Source organism: Triplophysa dalaica, chromosome 23 (assembly GCF_015846415.1).
Source record: "Triplophysa dalaica isolate WHDGS20190420 chromosome 23, ASM1584641v1, whole genome shotgun sequence".
Lineage (NCBI taxonomy): Eukaryota > Metazoa > Chordata > Actinopteri > Cypriniformes > Nemacheilidae > Triplophysa > Triplophysa dalaica.
Genome location: NC_079564.1, coordinates 19,116,949 through 19,141,450, shown reverse-complemented (window position 1 = coordinate 19,141,450; position 24,502 = coordinate 19,116,949). Strand labels below are relative to the sequence as shown.

Genomic DNA, 24,502 nt, shown 5'->3' with positions numbered 1-24,502 from the left:
TTGAACAGCTGAGCATCAACTTCCCTAATGAGCAGTTCTTCAATCACCACATGTTTGTTCTGGAGCAAGAGGAATACAACAAGGAGGGAGTTTATTGACTTCGGCATGGACTTGCAGGCCTTTAAAGATCTCATTGATATGTTTAGTTTTTTTCTACTGAGAGATACTGAAATACAGGACGAATAAGTTGCCCATGGGTATAATGTCGACCCTTGAAGAGGAGTGCATGTTCCCCAAAGCCAGTGATACAACCTTTACATCAAAGCTTTATGACAACCACTTCGGACATCAAAAATTTTCCAGAAGCCCAGGGTTGTCAAAGGTAAACCAGAGGCTCATTTCTCCCTTGTTCACTACGCTGGCACTGTTGACTTCAACATCAATAACTGGCTGGTGAAGAACAAGGATCCTCTCAATGAGACTGTTGTAGGCCTTTATCAGAAGTCCACCATGAAACTGCTCGCTTACCTGTTTGCTGGTTAGGCTGGCGAAGACTCAGGTGTGCTGCAGGCAAATGCCAAACAGAGTCCTAGAAACAGAGTCCTGGAACCAAATAATTGATTCTATAATAACCTTTATTTACACACAATTTATTTAAACGCTCATTTTATTAGCCATGGGTGAGGGTCGTCACAAATGGGACATTTGACATGGATCTACACAGACAGGAACAATTAAGCAACGAGAACGATCCAGCCCGATGGAAAAAAAGCGTTCTTAGCAAGAGGATAATTTTTTTGTATTTGTTTCAGGCTAGGAATGCCGTGGACCACGGAGTACAGTCTGCTGTCATGATTCTGATCTGCTGAGGGAGCAGTTTGAGGAGGAGCAGGAAGCCAAAGCTGCCAAAGCTGACTACTGCAATGTAGATTTCCAAAGCAAACTCTGAGCTGGACTAGTGGAGAACCAAGTATGAACTAATGCCATCCAGAGGACTAAGGACCTTGAAATCCTGTTTGTTCATGTAGGAAAAAACTTGCTCAGCGCCTCCAGGATGCAGATGAAGCCGTGAAAGTTGTCCATGCTAAATGCTCCTCTCTGGAGAAGACCAAGCACAGACTTCAGAATGAGATTGAAGATCTTATGGTTGATGTGGAGAGATCCAATGCTGCTGCTGCTGCTCTGGACAAAAAGCAAAGAAACTTTGACAAGGTAAAAAACACACTTATGAAAATGTCCTCTTGAAGAGCATTGATGAACTAGAGAAAGTTTGTAAACAGTTGGAGCAGGGTTCTGTTCTTCGTACCTCACTAACTTAGATAGCTGGATTTGATTGTTGACGTTTTCGCATGATCTTGGATTTTTCGGTTCTTCAACGCTCATCCAGGACTTGTTGTTTTAGAAACAGGTTTGTTAGCTTAAACCTGCCCGGGAGCAGCTTATTTTACATTTACATTTAGTCATTTAGCAGACGCTTTTATCCAAAGCGACTTACAAGTTGGGTAAACAATGGAAGCAATTGGGTCAACATTAGGACAGCAAAAAGCATAAGTGCAATAAAAACATGTATCACAAAGCCTACTACAGTGTACAGAGCCAAGTTTAGTTTATCTAAGCATGCTTTTTCTATTATTTTTTATTAGATATTGTAGAAACGATATAGAAATCAGAAAATGATCAGTCAGGTGCTGACGGAAGAAATGTGTTTTCAGCAGATTCTTAAAGATGGCTACAAAATATACAGATCTTGTAGCAGCAGGCAGATCATTCCACATAGGTGGAACCGATCCAGGGAAGGTTCGTGAGAGAGATTATTTACCTTTTTGGGATGGCAGCACAAGACGTCGCTCGTTTGCAGAGCGTAAAGATCTGGCGGGTACATAAGTCTGCATAAGTGTATGAAGTTAAGGGGGTGCTGAACCAGTGGTGGTCTTGTAGGCCAGGAGCAGAGTCTTGAATTTGATGCGAGCGACTATAGGGAGCCAATGTAGCTTAATGAGTAGAGGAGTGACGTGAGCTCTCTTTGGTTCATTAAAGATAACTCTTGCTGCTGCATTCTGGATCATCTGTAGAGGTTTGTTTGTGCAAGCAGGAAGTCCAGCCAGTAGCAGATTACAGTAGTCCAGTCTGGACAGAACAAGAGCCTGGACTAGGACCTGAGTAGCATGCTTGGATATGAAAGGTCTAATTTTCCTGATATTGTAAAGGATGAATCTACAGGACCGAGTGGTGCTGGCAACCTGATCTGTGAAGTTTAGCTGATCATCGATCACCACTCCCAGGTTTCTGGCTATTCTGGAAGATGTGATGGTTGATTTTATGTAAACAGGATTAGATTGTGGCCATGACTAAGTCAAGTCGGCTTCATTCATTCAAAAGCAACTTGTTACAGGATTAATATAAAGAGCTTTACGAATTTAACATGTAATTAACGCAATGTTTTGCTTTTAGAATAATATTTATTGTAATGTAATATATTTAGAACCATTTTTGTTTCTCATTTACTATGAAAAGTCTTTGGTGATGACCGAAATAAATGAATGAATAAATAAATAAAATATATTTTTCCCTTGTGAAGGAGATATTTGCCATATTAATTTGTTCAACCTTCATATTAAATATACAGTATATAAAAGCACAGACAGTGAATATGATGGAGAGAATTTATGAAAAATGCAGTTTGTCCTTCCATTTGCCAATATGTGGTATTTCAGTTGAAGACCAGAGCTTAATTAATCTTATATAAGGGAACTGCAGTCCTGATCATGTCAATAAGCATGTGTCTTGATTTGTCATAGACTGCATCATTGGCCTCTGAGGCCTCATATTATTTTTCAGAAAATAAATGATAATATTTCCTGTGGCTCAGTGGTTAGAGCATGGCCACGACAAGGTCATGGGATCGATCCCAGTGATTGCACATAGTGAGAAACTAAATGTATAGTATAATGCAATGTAAGTCGATTTGAATAAAAGTATCTGCCAAATGTGTAAATGTAATAATTGCAGGTAATATTCATTTTAATAGTAGCAATTGTATTAAGCAAAAAGCAATTGAATCAATAAGGAAGCTGACTGATGAAATCTCTTAAATGGTGTGTGACACCTACAGTATCACCAGAACTGAAACAAAATGAGCTTAATCTGCACGAGTCAACAATCTTCAGTCACACTTGTGATTGGACTGTTTAAAGACACCATTCAAATTGTAATGCATGTCAGTCTCTGGGAGTTAATAATAATAAAAGAATCATATAATAGATATTGTGTCTGTATTTCTTCAACAGAAACATAATTTAAGAAAAAGACTTTAGGCTATAAATGTAGGTAAATAAAACGAAAACATACTTCATCCTACTGGCATGATTCTGTGAAACTCTTTTTTTATATGCAAGGCAGTACAAAATCTAAAGTATGACAGGGATTCATGTATGATGATGATTTCCTAACCACTACACTACAGACTGAGCTTCATGAGATGTAACTTTTGGAATTCTTTATTATTCTTATATGAAAAACAACACAAACATGCTTAGGCCCACATGCATTTATTTTTTACGTAGAATTATAAATGAAAACCAGCAGGTTACGGCATAGGTCCGATGAACAATTATAAACCCATACCTTTAGTCAAAGATAATTATTTGAATTTTTTTGTTAGTCTTGTATGGACCTATTTTCACATGGAATAGAAGTTCAAACTTGACTTTGAAAAAAATCTAGGTATAACCAATTACTTACTGACAGTTATTGATTCTTAAGGAGGAACAGGCTTATTCGGATCTTGCCAAGTCCTGTAAATATGCAGCATGGATGAAGCAGAGGAGAGGGCTGATATTGCTGAATCTCAAGTCAACAAGCTGAGAGCCAAGAGTCGTGATTCAGGCTGCAAGGTAACTGACATCAGAGGGTCAGTTTAATAGTCGTTGGAACTGATCGGTGATACTGGAAAGAACTTAGTTTGAATAATAATTTTCTGAAATCCAAATTATATATATAATTTTTTATTTAGTATTTTATTTTGAAAACATCATCACTTTAACATGAATTAGAACTCTAAATGACTATTTACCCATTGTTTTACATGTATCTCCAGTGTATATGGTGATCCACATGAGCAATATTTTGTGTTTTTCAAGAGAGAACTCGGACACTCAGCTTTTAGAAAACAGCTTAATTTATAAATAACAGCTTTTCCAGCGTACCTTCTATCCAATCCCATTTTCATGTCTTTCATCTCACAGATAGGGTATGATGAAGAGTGAATCTCTCACATGGATCTTTCAGTGTGGCTGAGTGTTGCTTCTTGACTTTGTTAACCTGTAGTTCTGTAGAATAAAATTAATGTACAACAAGTCCCCGCAGCTCTGCTAAAGAAGTTTTGACAAGAATAAATGCCCCTGCATTCACCTTAAATACAGGGGGGATTATCCACCATTCACTTGTTGTCCATAGAAAATATTAGGAAATCATGCGCATAACAGAATCAAATAAGAAACTGGCATTTGTAAAACCAATATAGAAGAGTAGCAATTTACAGAATTGAAAGCACAGATTCCCAATGTAATTTTTTTAATCGAATTAAATTTATGACACAGGGCTTGGTTATAGACAGTGCTTTAGTCAGGCAAATAAAATGAACAAACACAGAGGCAAATGCTTATTTCTTACCTAAAAAAACCCTCATTTCTACATTGTCCTTAAGTCTATGAAAACCATAACTATGTTACAAAAGAAACAGCTCTTTCTGACCGTAAATAAGTAATTATGGAGTTTTCAAAGTGAAAGCAATATGAGTGTGCTGAAAATTGTAGATTTAAAATGAGAGGTGATGAGCAGGTCAGATGATTGAAGGTGGAGTCAACAGTCAAGAGCTGAAAACAGGGAGGTGGGGAGAACCAACTATCGGTCCCTTCAAATGACACCATATCTGTTTATGATTTTTAAGGGCTGAATTTTTCATTTTTCTACAAGATTGATTGTAGAACCAGATGACTCAATGTCCTTTTAAAATCTCTTAAACATCATTATCATTAACCTAAAATGATGCGATATTTGACACAAATGTTTTACACAATAGATTTTAATGAAATAAAACAAATGTAAAAAAGTTTGCTTTTATTAGAATATATTGCATTATTATAATTTCTAACTACAGAGGGATATAAAAGAGAGCAGGAGAGAGAGAAATGAAGCAAATTGAACTTAATAAGGACACTGACAATGACATGAAGCCTGTGACTAATGGCACATTGTTCTCCCTCAGTTGGCCGTGTAACTTCAGTAAAGACAATACAGCCAACAAGTGTGCCAGCATCTATAACTGGATGCTCTTATGTGCTTTTTACAAAGGGAGCACCTGCTTCACTCGAGATCTCGGCGTGTGGTCCGAGCTGTCCTCAATCGGCCCGAGGCACTCAGGAAGAATGTCACACTGTTATCTTTATACTCAAGGGCAAAACAGAAGCGTCACAAAGCTAACAGTATATCCTTTTGTGACCTGATCCGTCATCGTTGGATAGGAAAACTGTAAAGGTCAAATCTATTTACGCACAATAATAACTTTAGAGTGTTGAGTGGCGGTGTTGTTATTCTTCAGCAGCTTCCTCTCAAGTGTGACATCTGAGCATTTGTAAACTCTTATGGAATCTCACAGGAAGGTCTAAGGAAGTGCTCTCTGGAGGTTTCCTGATTAACACCCTCCAGATTGTTAGATGCTATATCAGCAGGTGTGAGATGGTGAACGGTTAACACTCAGCACACAATTCTTGCTCCTTGTTAGACCGCGAGTGTCTTGACCTCAGACTTATCAGCTTGCAAGTTACGACTCAATTGAAATGCTTCTGGAAAACGGCAGTGAAATGCTGCTCATCTGTATGTCAAGGTTGTTGCTGTTGAAGAAAATATGCAGCAGATTTCAAAGATAATATCCAAGGAGTTAAAGGTATTTAGAAAAAATAACCCATTAAAAAGTGATTTAAGTGATTTTTGGGTGGGTGTCTGTACTGTGTGAGAAAACACTGCTTTTAGTAACAGAACAAATAGAAAGAGGTCACTGTCTCTCTCTGTTAATGGAAGTAGTCCGGCAGAACATTCAAGCTGTTCCTATCACTCAAACGACAATGTCACAGTGAGATCTGTCCTCGAGGGAACAGTGAAGGAGACAAATGCCTCATTAATTGTGTAGTGCAAACTGAAATATTCAGACTATCCAGATATTGACCTTGACCCACCTCTAGTGGAAGGCAGAAGATCTTGGCAGCATCTACACACTTTATTAATTAATCTATTAACATTGGATGAATAAAAAAATACAGCGTTTTTCTTGTAAAACATTAAAGAAACATTTCACACTGAATGAATCCCTGTCATACTTTAGATTTTGTACTGGCTTGCATATAAAAAAAAAAGAGTTTCACAGAATCATGCCTGTAGGATGAAGTATGTTTCCGTTTTATTTACCTATATTTATAATCTATAGTATTTTTCTTAAATTATGTTTCTGTTAAACAAATACATACAAAATATCTATTATATGATTCTTTTATTATTAATAACTCCCAGAGACTGAGATGCATTACAATAGAAACTGCCCCCCACCTATCCCTAGCAAACCCACCCACCCCATCCTTCCAAACCAAACTGAGTGAGCAGTATTCATTGTGTGATGCCAAACACCATATTTAGAGGAACAATTGCACTATAAAAGAAGCCGAGAGATTTTCAATTGTGTCATCATCAACTTTCTTCTGCAAACGGTGAGTTGTGGGGAGCTTTACCTCCTAATAGGAATTAACCTCATAGTCAAAGAATTCTTTACTGGTGGATGAAAAGATGAACTGGGTTGCCTGATTATTATGTCATATGTGTACTGCTAGAACTGTAAATTTGATGTATTTCATTAGTAGAAATCACACAACAGTGACGTGATTTCGCCTTTTGTGCTTTAAATCATCAGTATTTGAAGAGTTGAAGAACAAGGGTGAGTAGTTTCAGATGTAACACTGAACAATAAGAGTTAATACTGAACAAATGTCTTATTTACTTATAAAACATCTATCATTGTATCTAAACTCAGTGAGTTATGCATCAAATCAAGGTTCATTTGTAAATGCTCTTGAAGGGTGAAATATGGGGGATGCTGTAATGGCAGAGTTTGGGCCTGCTGCTCCGTATCTCAGGAAGTCAGACAAGGAACGTCTGGAGGCCCAAACTCGCCCCTTTGACATGAAGAAGGAATGCTTCATTCCTGATACTGAAGAGGAGTTCCTTAAAGCAACTATCACAAGTCGAGATGGTGATAAAGTCACCTGCGACACCTCTAAGGGGACGGTAAGTTTTAGTGTCAGCTGTGAGTATACTAAATTGTCTTGAACACTAACATCATGTCCTAACAAGATGGGATGTTATGCCATGACGCACAATAGGAGGTACCCATTTCAACCAGCTACAACTGCATTAGTTCACAGTGGATTGTAGTTTCTATTTTTGTGGCATCGCGGCTGAGATCTCTTAAATGGTAGGTCTACTTATCATGAATATCACTCATATACCTGAACAAGGAGAGACTCAAAGGACTCATCGGATGAAAATCTGACATTTTCTGCGTTGAAGTGCCATAATCGTGTCCTCAGTGCATCTACCAATTCAAAAAACGTGAAAAACAAGATCCCAATAAGTTTATTTTGGTGAGCCTTTCCCTGCAAGCATGTGAGAAATCGAGCCGTTAAGATTTTGCTCCTGGTGTGACGTAGAGGGAAGCTCTTGTTATAATGTTACCGCCCCTTAATCTACAAAGTTCCACCCACGGCGTTGCCGCCATTGTTGTTTTCACAAGCGACAGCGGTGTACGTGACATCATGTCTAAAGTTCGTTGACAACATGCAAAATGTAATGTAGTTGGCTGTTTAGAGTCCCAACCTCGAAGAGACGAGACAGGAGTGGTTTTATTTTATTTTTTGTGGATATCCCTCAGTAACCATAAGTAAAAACCTGTTTGTTTTTGCAAATCACTTCAACCCGGAGTGCTTTATCAACCAGGGACCTTCTGCTCTTTAGCTTCAAAGTTGTTCCTTAAGAGGGATTTTGAATTGACGTACATGTACCGTATATATAGGAGGAGAATGTTAGCATATGATAGCAAAAGGAAGCTTAGTCAGTCACAAGCTAAATAGAACATTCAAAGCCAGGGTTAAAGCTGCAGTATGTAACCTTGGTATTTGACCACAAGAGGGCGCATTTCCAACAATAACAAAGGCGAAGCTTGATGACGCTATGAAGCAGGTGACGATGGGAGATGTCGTTTTAAATGCGTTTTCGCCATAGCGATGTATCTAAATTGGATAAACGAATCATCATCACGGATGAGGTAATTTATTTGTTTTTGTATTACCTGTATATCTGATCGTATTATTTTATGTCATCATAATTAATGAACTGCAAGGAACGTGAAATGTTATGCTATATTATCCCGTTACAACTTACAGCTATTTGTTAAATGATTTGTTGGGTTAATGTTGTGCAGTGTTACGTGTTTATGGTTAATGCCGTGTTGTTTAACGTGCTCAAACCAATCGTTCTAAAATAAATAATTGATTTGCTTACCTGTCTATCAATACACTCGCGAGAGCAGAGTCTCTGTCAAGTCCAAGATTGTCGCGCAGCTCTCTCCATCTCGAAAACGCCTGGCCGATATTTATCCTGGTTTTATTCCTCCGTTTGTCACACAGTCTGCGTGTATCCAAATATGGACGCTTCCGTTTTACTGGCACTTCAATACTCGCCAAAGAGTAATCGTGATCCATAACAACCACTTCCGCATTTGACCATGTGATATTCTGGTCTACACCGGAACAAAGTATAGAGCGGACATTGCGTCACTGAGAGGCGACATTTCTTTTCCGGGACGGCCAGTTATTTAAAATCGGAATTTCTCTGAAATAAAAAATCTTTAGAGACTTTTGAAATATTGTAAGTACACAACTGGAGGAAATATATCACACTGTGCAAGTTATTTTCTGAAATTTTATTACAAAATTATTACATACTAGAGCTTTAAACTTACTCTATATTTATGTTATTCGGCAAATGTGCACTTGGGAGTTATGCTGTATGTATGTTTATATGTTCAGCTGCGCTAGTCTGTCACTATTGTTTTGCGAATGATTTTTTAGTCTGAGGACGAAGGATTTGAGACATTTAAAACGAAAGTAACCGCAGAGGAGTTTAGTAAATATAATTCAGCTAATGGATTGCCATGGCAGTACTACACGTGTGTTGTGTTGACACGCCGGATGGAAGGGGGGTGGGGTGCGCTGTAACTCATTATCATTTAAAGAGACATGCACCAAAACGGGTTTTGTTTATACAGCCGTTAAGTGTTTTTAAGCAAAATACATTTCAGACATTTCATAAAGACCCTTATAAATCATATCAACTTATTTAAAGTGCTCATACGATGAGCCATTTAAAGGGGAATATAATGTTTTTTTTTTAGATGTAACTCAATTCGTAAACAGGATTTAAGGTTCAGAAACACTGTATTTTCCACATACCGTGCATGTTTGTATCTCCTCTTTGCTCCGCCTCTCTGAAATGTGCAGATTTTTAACAAAGCTCATGAATCGAGGAGTGTTCTGATTGGCCAGTTCACCAGTGTGTAGTGATTGGTGGAATACTGCAAGCGTGTGACAGAAAACCACCTTACTTGTGTACACATTTGGGCGGTCTTAGTCAACTCAAGTGACGTAGATTTGTGGGGGTGTGGTTATACGAGGCGTTTCAGGCAGGTCTAGGTTAGCATTTGCTTTAGATAGAATGAATCTTTTGCTCCCACACTTTCATTTCTGCAATTTTACATGTCTAATTCATGCATTTAACTTATAACACACCAAAGACACATAAAAACACGTGTTCGCACCATATGACCCATTTAATGTAGTTTAGAACCAGAAAGTATATTAAAAAGACCTACAGGGAATACATAAAAAGCATAGACTCTTTATAACCTTCAGTTTGGACTGACAAATTGCATTTTTTCATCATGTCTTGTTGGAAACAGTCTGTGCACTGCTTTTTTTATTAAAACCTCAGATATTTTTTCCAAGACTGTGTTCCCTTGCGAAAGATCTGTCATAACTCACATGTGCCTACAGACAGTAACTGTGAGGGAAGTAGATGTTCATCCTCAGAACCCTCCAAAGTATGATAAGATCGAGGACATGGCGATGTTCACCTTCCTGCACGAGCCCGCTGTGCTGTTTAACCTCAAAGAGCGTTACGCGGCCTGGATGATCTACGTGAGTAAAACTCTCTGTGTTCACTTGATCATGTAAGAGCAGGACACAAACATGTGTGTATGTCTCTCACAGACCTACTCTGGGCTCTTCTGTGTCACTGTAAACCCCTACAAGTGGCTGCCGGTGTACAACCAAGAAGTTGTCGTCGCCTACAGAGGAAAGAAGAGGACTGAAGCTCCTCCTCACATCTTCTCCATCTCTGACAACGCCTATCAGTACATGCTGTCAGGTGCGCCTACTCAACACATATCAACATGGTCAGAATGAAATTGTTCATGTCATATTTCATATCCTTTATATTGTCCTTTACAGACAGAGATAACCAGTCTATTCTCATCACGTGAGTCTGATTCTGCTTATCAACACTTGTTAGCCCTTACCTGCTATTTCTACAGTAATATATTGGCAACGCTGTTGCAGCTAATTACTGTAGGTCATACATCCACAAAAGTGTCACGGTTAGACAAGGAGAGAACCCAAACGCAGGCAGACAGATGGTTGAGGGGTTAACACGGGTATTTAATGTAACACAGAACACTACAAAAACAGGCAAAACAAAACCCACAATGGGGAAAACAAGACTGGATAATATTAAATACAGAAACAAGAACACTGACTTACTAAGACTACAAAACAAACACTTGAATATAAACACACTAACTAAACTAGAGTTACTTGACAGGAACAAGGGACAAGATCAAACATACAGGATAACATTAACAAGCGCTAAGACGAGGAACAGCATACAAGGCTAGGTAAGACTTACAATGAACGCGCACAGGACAATGAAACATGAGGACTCTTATAGGGAGAGAAACCAAGAGGGAACAGGTGCAAGGGATAAACAATCAAGGTAAGCTAATTAACACAGGAGGGTAGGAACGGTGACGTGACTCGGGGAGAGTATGGAAGGCCACAAGGTCAAAAACATCTCTCCCGACATGAAACAAAGGATTCTGTATGATTCCACCTCTAAACCAAGAAATAACTGACAAGGAGAGGTGAAACCATGACACAAAAGCTCTTATTGAGGTTGAATTTGTAAGTCACCATTAGTGTGATCATTGTTTCTTATAGTTGGGCTGTTGGCTCTTCCTGACTGTGTGCTGTAAACATGTTTGTTTTGTAAAAGGATATTATGCTCAAAAGGTGGGACCAGTGTTGCCAACTCTTTTTAATGGAAAGTAGCGAAGGCCTGCCCGAAAAGTTCGCTTAATGTCGCCAGATGATGCCATGCGCTAATTTGCATATCAGCTACGTCATCACGTAGTATCTGTCAAGCTAAGCGCTTCAGGTCTGCTTCACATCTCTACTCTCTGAGCTGTAGTATATAGTATTATATTAAAACAATTCACCCAAATGCACAATAAAGTTATCTTAAGTTCTATAATTTTTTCATACTCAATTATTTTTGTGTTTCTGTTGGCAGACAACAAAAACTACATAATAGTTATTGAACTGGAACCCTTAAAACTACACACCAGCAGTAATTTTCATCGAACAGCTAAAATCCGTCTGTGGTCATGTTTACACGTCCATAGTCATCACGTTTCGTAATCATAAATGCTCAAATAAGGTCAATAAGTGATTAGTTCTTGGAAACACTGTTTGTACATGCAAACTGTGAATCTCATTCACGCGTCAGTACAGTCTTCAGATGCTTCTCTCTGGTGGGCACTCGCACTGTACAGAATAGACAGAGAGCCGTTGCTGCACTGGGAAGACACATTTTGCTCTGGCAGGGCAGCAGAAGTGAAGCAGAATATCAAGACTTATTAAGAAAGTTGCTAGATTTGTCGCTAGTCGCTTTTTGAAAAATAAGTCGGGGTCTGAAAAGTCGCTAAATATAGCGACAAAGTCGCCAAGTTGGCAACAATAGGTGGGACAAATGTCATGAAGTGAACCAGTAAAATTTTTTAATTTAATTTCCAAAAGTTTTCTTATGATATATAGACAAAGATGAATCTACATAATGAGTTGGACACACAGAGACATCAACAATCCACATATGAAACTCAACAATGGTAAAAAAATCAACTGAACTGCTTCATGCTGCAATGCATGCTGGGTGCATAGTAAAAAAACTCATTCATGATTGTTTGTTACCATTGATGGGATCTGTATTGCAAAGAAAGATTTTTTTGACAGAGATCTTCCCCTCTATAACAGCTGAAATCTCTTTACCAAACATATCTTAATAAATCATAAATGCTTTACAATTATTACATAATAATCAACTTATTTCTGAAGTATTTTCAGTTACTAAGCAAACATAAAGGTGCAGTTCCTGAAAACTCCTAGCATGAGTGTACATTACATTACTAAGTACTAATGCAACTGCCTAAAGAGGCAACAAGCCATAATAAAGTCAAGAGTGCAACTAAAGCAAACACTGATCACCATAATGGTGACTTAAAACATAAAACCACTTTAATGAACTAGAGTTAAATCTCTCAATAAGAGAATTCTCAAAAAGATGACAGAAATAAAGTTAAAGTTGTGTCTGTAATAAGTGAAGATGTTAATGATGTTTGTGTTTAATTCTCCTCTGGCCAGATCTTGACAGATTCCATATGTTTATTTGTTATTTATACTTGATGTTCATCTAAGACTGTAACTTTAGTGAGTTAATAGATTCTTTTAATGATGTATCTTCAGACAATCATTGCAGTAGTTTACTGTACTACACATACAGTAACTAGCTGGCAACAGTGTTGACAATATATTACTGTAGAAATGTCTAACAGTGAAGGTGTAAACTAACACTGAAACGTTTGGACTGAAGTTATGTTTGTCGTAACTTTAACAACTGTTTGTTATTTATTTATTTTAAGAAACTGTATGCTTAACAATTTCTTTTGCTATTTGAAGTGGAGAATCCGGTGCCGGAAAGACTGTGAACACAAAGAGAGTCATTCAGTACTTCGCCAGCATTGCTGCTGGTAGTAGCAGAAAGGACACCAGTGACAAAAAGGTTCCCCGAGTAGAATTAAAATAAATTGGGAAAGGAAAAATGAATGACACTACCTTTTTTATTGCCACCATACACACAAGCACTGATTTGGAATATTGTGTTTTTAAGGGAACTCTGGAGGATCAAATCATCCAGTGTAATCCTGCTCTGGAGGCTTTTGGTAATGCCAAAACCATCAGAAATGACAACTCATCCAGATTCGTAAGTAAAGTAAATGGCCAGATGAGCCACTTCATTTCAGATGAAGACGCGTTTGTATTTCTCTTTCCAAACAGGGCAAATTTATCCGCATCCATTTTGCTGCAAGTGGCAAACTGGCTTCTGCAGATATTGAAACTTGTAAGTTTCGCTTCACATATTGTTTTGTGGCATGCATTAAGTTCAGACTTTTAATGCAAATACTATGGATGACAGATCTTCTGGAGAAGTCTCGTGTGACTTTCCAGCTCAAAGCTGAGAGAGACTATCACATCTTCTACCAGATCCTGTCTCAGAAGAAACCAGAACTATTAGGTGGGCAAATATGTGCTATGAAAAAGCATGTGTAACACAACAGGTTATGTGCAGTCACATGGTAGTTATGATGAAGGGAAGCAAGTGATTTTCCTTCGTAGGAATTAACTATCACAAACTCAAAGTTTCTATGTTTAACCACCTGAACAACGACCAGGTAAAACCAAATTTTGTAATAAATACTAGCTTCCGTTAAAAGAACGTGCCCTTATTTTAATGGAGAAAATAAAAAATCTTGCATTAAGCGTTTGTTCCCCATAAAAGTCCATTATAAGGAAACAGCTTAACGTACCAAAACAAGAAACCACGGAAAACCAAAATAAATACATTTGTTCATCGCTGATATCAAACATAAACATAAGAAAAACGTTTTGAGTTCTCAGTTTGTGACTGCCTTGTGCAACATTATGCAGATTCTTTATAATGAACTTTAATGAGTAACAAGTTCAATGTGAAACTATGCTTGTTTCTGGAATAAGTGCTTGTTCTTTTAACAGTAGCTAGTGTTACAATTAAGGTTTAATAGATATTTGTTTTTAAGTAGTCTTTGTTTACGATGGGTTAAGCGGTTTCATATAATGGACTTATATGGGCGAGATTTATCACTTTATCCGTTTAATAAGGACTCGATCTTTGCAGCGCCCAGACAAAGTTCTTGAGCAGTAAATTTGAGCTCACCTGGTCGTTAAGCATTTTAGATTAACTCATCCTAACCGCAGAGTCAGGTTTACAAAGCCACTTTTATCCCCATTTCCCAGTCAATACTTGCATTGTCTCTCTTCATGAACATCAACTTTTGCTACAAAATAAAACACCATTCATAGTTTTATCCAGTTGAACAGTCGCAAACGACGCAAAACACAGGTAATTTGAGTTTGTTATAGTGAATTCCTTTGGAAAAAATCACTTGTCATGTGCACACGACCTATAGAAACAAAACACATAAAAAGACTTGTCATTGTTAATTGTCTTTCCTTTTTAGAGATGCTTCTGATAACAGCAAACCCTTATGACTACGCCTTCATCTCCCAAGGAGAAACACAAGTAACATCAATTAATGATGCTGATGAGCTGATGGCTACTGATGTGCGTTATTTGAAGTATACAAATATACAAAATTCTAATTAACATTAAAAAAAAGAACATGTGTTATTTGTTAACATTTTATGTTATGCATTTTTGCTGTAGGAAGCTTTTGATGTGTTGGGCTTCACTCAAGAGGAGAAGAACAGCATCTACAAGCTGACTGGTGCCATCATGCACTATGGCAACATGAAGTTCAAACAGAAGCAAAGAGAGGAGCAGGCAGAGGCTGATGGCACTGAGGGTCAGTATTATGAGAAAATGCTGACATGTTACATGCAGCTGTGGGTTGACGGGTGATTCATTCAACCACCTTCTATTATTTATGACAGATGCTGATAAATCATCTTACCTGATGGGCCTGAACTCTGCTGATCTCATTAAGGCTCTGTGTCATCCAAGAGTCAAAGTAGGAAACGAGTGGGTCACCAAAGGACAAAGTGTCCAACAGGTGGGCATCATTATCATAATGTGAATGCGACATAAAAAAACACATTTTCTCTAAGATGTTTCATCTCTTCTGGACAGGTGTCCTATGCAATTGGTGCTCTCTCCAAATCAGTTTATGAGAAGATGTTTCTTTGGATGGTTGTAAGAATCAACCAATCCTTGGACACCAAGCAGCCACGCCAATATTTCATAGGTGTGCTGGACATTGCTGGATTTGAGATCTTTGACGTAAGTATCGCATTGTTGTTTTCCATTAGTCACTATTGAACAAGGTTACTTTAGAGGGATGTTATGGAATATATGACGGCACAAATTTGCTAGCAACCCCTTTTGGTTGAATAGGGCGTTGATTTATAAGCAAATATTCTGGTGTATTGTTTGATCATTTACACTATTTTCCGCAAAGATAAAGTTCTCTTGCAAACTTTTATAAGAACACTGACATGTAAAGTAGATGACTCTAAAGCACCACCATAAGCTTTAATGTAGCCAAGACTATGAAAACTAGGAGAGAACTCACAAGTAGAAGATCATGTCTAAATTTCATTATTGATTCAGCATTTTTGTTTCAGTTCAACACTTTTGAACAGATGTGCATCAACTTCACAAATGAAAAGTTGCAACAATTTTTCAACCACCACATGTTTGTGTTGGAGCAAGAGGAATACAAGAAGGAGGGTATTGAGTGGACGTTCATTGACTTCGGCATGGACTTGCAGGCCTGTATTGATCTCATCGAAAAGGTGAGTTTTATTTAACTGAGAGGTCCTGAAATAAAGGACAAATATTGGAACTACTTTTAAAAGTTTTATTCTGTTATGCATTAGCCCATGGGAATCATGTCGATCCTTGAAGAGGAGTGCATGTTCCCTAAAGCCAGTGATGCAACCTTTAAATCTAAGCTTTATGACAACCACTTGGGGAAATCAAACAATTTCCAGAAGCCCAGGGTTGTCAAAGGAAAACCAGAGGCTCATTTCTCCCTTGTTCACTACGCTGGCACTGTTGACTACAACATCAATAACTGGCTGGTGAAGAACAAGGATCCTCTCAATGAGACTGTTGTAGGCCTTTATCAGAAGTCTACCATGAAATTGCTCTCCAACCTGTTTGCAAATTATGCCGGCACTGATGCAGGTGTGTGGTATTGGTGATGTCACAGAAAGAAAAATAGTTCTTGACAAATAAGCATTTTATGTAAGATTAATATAAATATGTTTTTAATAGCCGGGGCAGAGGGTGGAGGTGGCAAAGTTGGCAAGGAGAAGAAGAAAAAGGGCTCTTCTTTCCAGACGGTGTCTGCCCTTCATAGGGTAACATGATGTTGTTTTTAAATGGTTTTAAATTATATGACATCCCACAAATATGCAGTATCTTGAAAATATCTCTATTCACAGGAGAATCTGAACAAGCTAATGACCAATCTGAGGTCCACTCACCCTCACTTTGTGCGTTGCCTGATCCCCAATGAGACCAAGACTCCTGGGGCGATGGAGAATCCTCTGGTCATGCACCAGCTGCGCTGTAACGGTGTGCTGGAGGGCATCAGAATCTGCAGAAAGGGCTTCCCCAACAGGATCCTGTATGGTGATTTCAAACAGAGGTAAATAGCATGTCAACGGAAGCTCTCAGCTCCCATTTTGTGGTTGAAAGTATTACAGACTCCGAAACCTTATTTTCACAAAGTATAGAATTTGAGATGATGACAATATCATTATAAAAATCTTTCAATGAAATGAATGTTAATATAAATTATTTTTTATTCATTCATACACTTATTTAGTGGGCACAAAATATTATTTCGGAACACTGTGTGTCAAAGACCAGAAAGTAAGTATTTTGCTTTGTTTTAAAATCATGCATGTAGTTGCAGATCTGACCAGGGCAGGTTGTTTCATTCCTTAGCTCCACCCACTGAAAATGAATAGGCCATTCATATGGCTTTTTGAAAGAAAAATCTAAAATTTAAGAAGCATGAATGATTCTCTTCTATATATGCAACAACAGATATCGTATCCTGAATCCTGCTGCCATTCCAGATGGTCAGTTCATTGACAGCAGGAAAGGAGCTGAAAAACTACTGGGATCTTTGGAAATTGACCATAGTCAGTACAAATTTGGACATACTAAGGTAACCTACTAAAAGTCATGATAATCTCAAAACCTCTAGATATATTTATTGTGTTTAATTAAATAAGTTGGACTGTCCTTTTTCTTTTACAAGGTGTTCTTCAAGGCTGGTCTATTGGGAGCTCTTGAAGAGATGCGAGATGACCGACTTGCTATTATCATAACAAACATTCAGGCTCGAGCTCGTGGTCTTCTCTCAAGAATTGAATTCCAGAAGATTGTTGACCGCAGGTAGAACTTTTTCCCTTTCATTTCCAAAAGAATGCCACAAGAGCTGTTGTTTTATATGTAATACCTAAACAATTCTATAATGACACGGTAGGGATGCCTTGCTTGTGATCCAGTGGAATGTACGTGCCTTCATGGGTGTCAAGAATTGGCCCTGGATGAAGCTCTACTTCAAGATCAAACCTCTACTACGATCTGCAGAAGCAGAGAAAGAGATGTTAAACATGAAGGAAGAATTCCTGAAGTTAAAGGAAGCTTATGCCAAATCTGAGGCCCGTAGAAAAGAGCTTGAAGAAAAGATGGTTTCTCTTCTCCAAGAGAAGAATGACCTGCAACTTGCTGTGCAAGCTGTGAGTTTATAAGCTTTATTTTGTTGAAAACATACAAAAAAAACATGAAATACAAAATTATCTTCTACACCGTTAATAAACAGGAGCAAGATAATCTTTGCGATGCTGAGGAGAGATGTGAAGGTCTTATCAGAAACAAGATACAGTTTGAGGCCACAGTCAAAGAGCTGACAGAGAGACTGGAGGATGAAGAAGAAATTAATGCTGAGCTGACCGCAAAGAAGAGAAAGCTGGAGGATGAATGTTCTGAGCTGAAGAAAGACATTGATGATCTTGAGCTCACTCTGGCCAAAGTGGAGAAAGAGAAGCATGCCACTGAGAACAAGGTTCAGCTCAACCCAAACCTATTTAAAGTGATACTATTGTTAAAATGTATAATGCAGCTTATATTGTTATTTGTATCAGGTAAAAAACCTAATTGAAGAGATGGCAGGTCTGGATGAAATCATCGCCAAGCTGACCAAGGAGAAGAAAGCTCTACAGGAGGCCCATCAGCAAACGCTGGATGACCTCCAGAGTGAGGAAGACAAAGTCAACAGTCTCACTAAAGCTAAAGCCAAGCTGGAGCAACAAGTGGATGATGTGAGCGGTTTGGTCTCTCACTTTTAAAAATGAAAATCCTATTACATATGTTACATGAAGAAAAACTCATGTCTAACCTCATGCCCTCTCAGCTTGAGGGTTCCCTGGAACAGGAAAAGAAACTTCGGATGGATCTAGAGAGGGCAAAGAGGAAACTTGAGGGAGACTTAAAGTTGACTCAAGAGAATGTGATGGACCTGGAGAACGACAAACAACAGCTGGAAGAGAGAATCAAAAAGTTTGTGCTGTCCCAGAGTGTGAAATAACTATTTCCGTAGAGAAATCTTATAAATGGTTTCTAATTATTTTCTGAAATTTAGGAAAGATTTTGAGATGAGTCAGCTCAATAGCAAGATTGAAGATGAACAGGCAATGGCAGCCCAACTCCAAAAGAAACTTAAGGAGTTGCAGGTAAACTTTCTTTTAACCATGAGATAAGTTTGGATTTCCACCTTTAATGCTGTTCTTGACATTACCAGGCCCGAATTGAAGAGCTTGAGGAAGAGCTGGAGGCCGAGCGAGCTGCTCGTGCCAAAGTGGAGAAACAGAGGGCGGATCTGGCCAGAGAACTGGAGGATATCAGTGAGAGGTTGGAGGAAGCTGGTGGTGCCACTGCTGCCCAGATTGAGATGAACAAGAAACGTGACGCTGAGTTACAGAAACTGCGCAGAGACCTTGAAGAGACCACTCTGCATCATGAGGCCACCGCTGCTACACTGAGGAAGAAACATGCTGACAGTGTGGCTGATCTTGGAGAGCAGATTGACAACCTTCAAAGAGTGAAGCAGAAGCTTGAGAAAGAGAAGTGTGAACTGAGACTGGAACTGGATGATGTGGTCTCAAACATGGAGCAACTTGCAAAGGCAAAGGTGAGAATTTAATATTTGCCATTCATCAACTCAGGGCTAAACTTACGCAGTATCTTTTTACTTTTTCATAGTGTTCCTTTGATGTAATTATTGTTATAAATCTGTTAGGCAAATTTGGAGAAAATGTGCAGAACCCTTGAGGACCAGATGTCTGAATACAGAACAAAGTTCGAAGAGGGGCAACGTAGCATTAATGACTTAACCATGCAAAAATCTAAGCTGCAAACTGAGAATGGTATGTCCTGTGACAGGGTAATAATTGTACAGTATATATTGGTGGACAAATGCCCAAGATCATGAACTCATTCTGTAATGGTTATACTTCAATCTAGGGGAGCTCTCTAGGCAGCTGGACGAGAAGGTTTCCATGGTATCTCAACTGACAAGAGGCAAGCAGTCTTATACCCAGCAGATTGAAGATCTCAAGAGACAACTAGAAGAGGAAGTGAAGGTATTTCAAGTCAATCGAAGAATTTCAACCATTTGTCAATTACGTTTTGACACAAAGCTAAAATATATTTTTAATTTGTTTCAGGCTAAGAATGCACTGGCCCACGCAGTGCAGTCTGCCCGTCATGATTCTGATCTGCTGAGGGAGCAGTTTGAGGAGGAGCAGGAAGCCAAAGCTGATCTGCAGCGTAGTCTCTCCAAAGCAAACTCTGAGGTGGCCCAGTGGAGAACTAAGTATGAAACTGATGCCATCCAGAGGACTGAAGAGCTTGAGGATGCTAAGTATGAAACAAGAAATAAACATTAAACAGCATTAAACCTTATCATGTAGAATCGCAGATCTTCATCAACAAAGAAAGAAAACAAATATTATTGTTCAATCATTTTTTGGGAATATTTTATGCAGGAAAAAACTTGCTCAACGTCTCCAGGATGCAGAAGAAGCCGTGGAAGCTGTCAATGCTAAATGCTCCTCTCTGGAGAAGACTAAGCACAGACTTCAGAATGAGATAGAAGATCTTATGGTTGATGTGGAGAGATCCAATGCTGCTGCTGCTGCTCTGGACAAGAAACAAAGAAACTTTGATAAGGTAAAAAACACACTTATGAAAATGTCCTCTTCAACTTATTTAACCTGGGTTCCAATGACAGTTTATCAAAGTCAAACTGATTCTGTCAATCAGGTCCTAGCTGAATGGAAGCAGAAATATGAGGAGGCTCAAAGTGAGCTTGAAAGTGCCCAAAAGGAAGCCAGATCTCTGAGCACTGAACTATTTAAACTGAAGAACTCTTATGAAGAATCTCTGGATCATTTGGAGACCATGAAGAGAGAAAACAAGAACCTCCAAGGTGTCATTGATGTATATACATCAATATCTTAAGATTTTATCACATTATTATGGTATTTGCTTGTATGTATTAACCATTTCCTTGATTATTGAACCAGAGGAGATTTCTGACCTTACTGAGCAAATGGGTGAAATTGGGAAGAGTATTCATGAATTAGAAAAAAATCGTAAACAGTTGGAGCAGGAAAAGGCTGAAATTCAAGCAGCTCTGGAAGAGGCTGAGGTATTGTGATTGTTTACCATTTACTCTATTAAATAATGTAATTTTTTTCTGATAATGTAACAATTACCCTGCATTGTAAAAAATAGTAAGGTAGAAAAATAAAAAAACTAATTTTATATGATCTGTCAGGGTTCACTTGAGCATGAGGAAGGAAAGATCCTAAGAGCTCAACTGGAGTTTAACCAGATTAAAGCTGACATTGAACGCAAACTGACTGAGAAAGATGAAGAGATGGAGCAGGCCAAGAGGAACCAGCAGAGAATGGTGGACACCCTGCAGAGCTCACTTGAATCAGAGACTCGCAGCAGGAATGAAGCTCTCAGGATTAAGAAGAAGATGGAAGGAGATCTCAATGAAATGGAGATTCAGCTCAGTCAGGCAAACAGACAGGCAGCAGAAGCTCAGAAACAACTCAAGGGTCTTCATGGACATCTCAAAGTATGATCAATCACCTCAAACATAATGAGGCGAAGGTAAAAATCCTTATAATATTTGTCAAATTTGTACTTTATAGGATGCCCAACTGCAGCTTGATGATGCTCTTCGTGGTAATGATGATCTCAAAGAGAACATTGCCATTGTGGAAAGACGGAACAATCTGATGCAAGCTGAACTGGATGAACTGAGATCTCTGGTGGAACAGACTGAGAGAGGAAGGAAACTGGCTGAGCAGGAACTGCTGGATGTCAGTGAGAGAGTTCAGCTGCTGCATTCTCAGGTAAGACACTTTAAAAAACACTCAAACCCTCTCTTAGTCATCCAGAGATGATATAAAGTCAATGTTCTCAATGCTTAGAACACCAGCCTGCTGAATCAGAAGAAGAAGCTAGAGGGAGACAATTCTCAGCTTCAGACTGAGGTGGAGGAGGCAGTGCAGGAGTGCAGGAATGCTGAAGAAAAAGCCAAGAAGGCCATCACTGATGCTGCCATGATGGCTGAGGAGCTGAAGAAGGAGCAGGACACCAGTGCTCATCTGGAGCGTATGAAGAAGAACATGGAGCAGACCATCAAAGACCTGCAGCACCGTCTGGATGAAGCAGAGCAGATCGCCTTGAAGGGTGGAAAGAAGCAAGTCCAGAAACTGGAGGCCAGGGTTAGTTTATCCAAATCTGTAAAACTTAAAAAAGCTATAATTATACAATTATATTTAAATCAGAGCTTTAAAGTGGTTGAGTTTGAAATGCATTTTATCCACGCTAGGTGAGAGAGCTGGAAAATGAGGTGGAACTAGAACAGAGGAAGGCAAGCGAGTCTGTGAAAGGAATCCGTAAATATGAGAGACGCATCAAGGAGCTCACCTATCAGGTCACTCTTTTGACAAATAATTATTTTTATGTAAACATAAAGCCCCCAAATCAAACAAACATTTCGCAGAGCATACAGGGTAAAACGATCACACCTTTGTCCTGTGACTGTATTTTCAGACTGAAGAGGATCGTAAGAATCTGTCTCGTCTTCAAGACCTGGTGGACAAACTCCAGCTGAAGGTCAAGTCCTACAAGAGATCTACTGAGGAGGCTGTAAGTTCATTTGTTGTTTTTGTTTCTTCTAAGGACATGTCAATAGGCAGGGAATGGCCTAAAATCAAGTTTCGGGAAACAAAGTATTCCGAATGACTTTCTATCAAAAATCTATTCTTTAGGAGGAACATTCCAATGTTAACCTGGGCAAGTTCCGTAAACTGCAGCATGAGCTGGATGAAGCAGAAGAGAGGGCTGATATTGCTGAATCTCAGGTCAACAAGCTGAGAGCCAAGAGTCGTGACACTGGATCTAAGGTGAGCATCTGTCCTGATGTAATGGGCTAAGCTTGAGGGAATCTGACATCAAGTGGTAAAACATATGGCAAATGTGATTTCTTTCCCCATAAATTCTTTTAAGCAACAATGTTTACATTTAAATAAAAATATTACCATTAGAATGTTCTAATTAAAGTAAAATGATCTTAAACTGTTATCTTGCTTTTCCCCATTCAACAGAAAGGACATGATGAGGAATAAAGCTCTCCCATCTCTCAAAAGCTGGTGTGTCTTTGAACCCTTAGTGTGTAGCTGAATAGAATAAAATAATTGTGCAAATGACATCTTTCCCCATTCTCTTATTCAACATTATTTTTAAATCAGTCTTGGTATGTTGTCAATAGATGTTTGCGAAACTTACATTACATGTGTGGTACACACAAACACGCTGGACTGTTACAGCTGATCCCCAAAAAAGTATAACAAGTATCACTAAATAAACCAAAGCTACACATCCACAGAAAAAAGCCATTCAAAAATGTTTTGCAGGAGGTATCGATAACAACTGGGTATGTTTTTATTAATAAAGGTTTAAACACATTTTCAATATGATGCTCCAATGGCAAAGAGATTAGAATTGTCTTACCATTTCTAAAGTTCCCAAAAGGACTCAGCAAGAAGTTCATTTCAGTTTCAGTGTGCCTTCCAGAACAGGACTACTCTATCTGTAAGAGGGCTCTGAATGAAGTGCCTGCTATTGCTCAAGACGATGCAATGGCTCATACATATGTCAATGAGGGAGGAGACTGCACCAGTAGAGTGGGGAGGTGGGTACTCAGCCTATGGAAGGATGAAGGAAGTGTGGAAACCGTAGCTATTGTCACCCCATCAGGCTTAACACACCATATTTAAGGTCATCCTCTGACGCACACATAATAAAAAGGTTGTTAGGCAGCAAAAGGGGTTTTAAGAAAAGGTTACAAATATTACTGAAATAAAATGTTAAGTTATACTGTAAAATATTGGACATAATTTAGATCCAATATTTGGCTACTTTCTAGTGAAGCTGGCAATTTTCTGCATCTTTTTATAAATATTCAGATTTCCATCAATCACAGCTCTCACAATTATTAAATAATCCTCTCATCGCGATGATTTAACATATTTGCAAACATTTTAGATAACCATAAATTGTAAATCCTTAGAAAACAAGGGTGATCTGCAGCATTTAACATCCACCTTCCATGATCTGCACTCACCGCTACGTTGAAATGACATTTCTTCATCATTTGAGTTGTATCAGATTTGTACTTTTTGTGTTATTGAGTTTAAGTGATTCTAGATTTGCTGCATATTCACAGCAAGACGACATCATCCTCACATCTCAGTTTTTTCTTTTTTGTTAAGGTCACTCGTTACTAAAGGTTATTTTACGTTACTAGTTATTTACAGAATTTTCTCACTGTATTTATATTTTATTAATTGAATAAATTAATTGTAATTAATCGTTATAATTGTCAAAGCCTCTAAACAGCCAATTAATCTGCATGATCGCAATTATTGAATAGAAAATTCATCTTTAAGGTCTTTGCACAAACAGTCCAAAATTTTCATATGCGTTTTTTCGTATTTGGCTCTTTTTTTGTACGGTGTCTCTGAATTGATAAAAAAAGGCCACTCAAAATGCTTGACAGATGCGAAAAACGCAGAAAAACAATCTCGGTCCAAATTTTTTTGTGCTTGACCTTCTGTAGAGGCAGTGTGTAAATGTGATTGACAAAACGTGAAGTCGTATTTATTTTTTAACGTGCAATACATTTCGGATG

At 38.5% G+C, this 24,502-nt stretch overlaps 1 protein-coding gene and 1 long non-coding RNA gene across 2 annotated transcripts in view; one reads left to right on the top strand and one right to left on the bottom strand.

The window, feature by feature from the left end:
* LOC130413481 (uncharacterized) overlaps positions 1–24,502 on the bottom strand; it is an 86,277-nt gene that overhangs the window by 8,003 nt on the left and 53,772 nt on the right. Inside the window, exon 6 of the long non-coding RNA XR_008905498.1 lies at positions 16,698–16,838. This is a non-coding gene — a long non-coding RNA (uncharacterized LOC130413481). The remainder of the gene's footprint in view (positions 1–16,697; positions 16,839–24,502) is intronic.
* Positions 6,636–23,005, top strand: LOC130413479 (myosin-7-like). Its single transcript, XM_056738716.1, has 38 exons — positions 6,636–6,698; positions 7,064–7,272; positions 10,095–10,238; positions 10,311–10,467; positions 10,551–10,578; positions 13,110–13,221; positions 13,321–13,413; positions 13,488–13,551; positions 13,627–13,725; positions 14,708–14,811; positions 14,914–15,052; positions 15,141–15,259; positions 15,337–15,486; positions 15,831–16,001; positions 16,086–16,395; positions 16,486–16,571; positions 16,656–16,861; positions 17,266–17,389; positions 17,483–17,619; positions 17,711–17,966; positions 18,050–18,292; positions 18,372–18,548; positions 18,641–18,786; positions 18,869–18,959; positions 19,028–19,417; positions 19,526–19,652; positions 19,750–19,868; positions 19,953–20,149; positions 20,274–20,457; positions 20,551–20,716; positions 20,814–20,938; positions 21,068–21,376; positions 21,453–21,656; positions 21,735–22,031; positions 22,139–22,243; positions 22,363–22,458; positions 22,581–22,715; positions 22,917–23,005. The coding sequence occupies exons 2-38, from the start codon at positions 7,072–7,074 to the stop codon at positions 22,935–22,937; spliced, it is 5,832 nt and encodes a 1,943-aa protein (XP_056594694.1). The 5' UTR covers positions 6,636–6,698; positions 7,064–7,071; the 3' UTR covers positions 22,938–23,005.

Bases quoted from the DNA above. Each gene is read 5' to 3' on its own strand.
- LOC130413479 (XM_056738716.1), top strand. From the start codon at position 7,072: ATGGGGGATGCTGTAATGGCAGAGTTTGGGCCTGCTGCTCCGTATCTC. The intron at 13,552-13,626 runs GTAAGTTTCGCT...TATGGATGACAG, and splicing joins TTCTGCAGATATTGAAACTT to ATCTTCTGGAGAAGTCTCGT. The intron at 20,458-20,550 runs GTAAAAAACACA...TCTGTCAATCAG, and splicing joins AACAAAGAAACTTTGATAAG to GTCCTAGCTGAATGGAAGCA.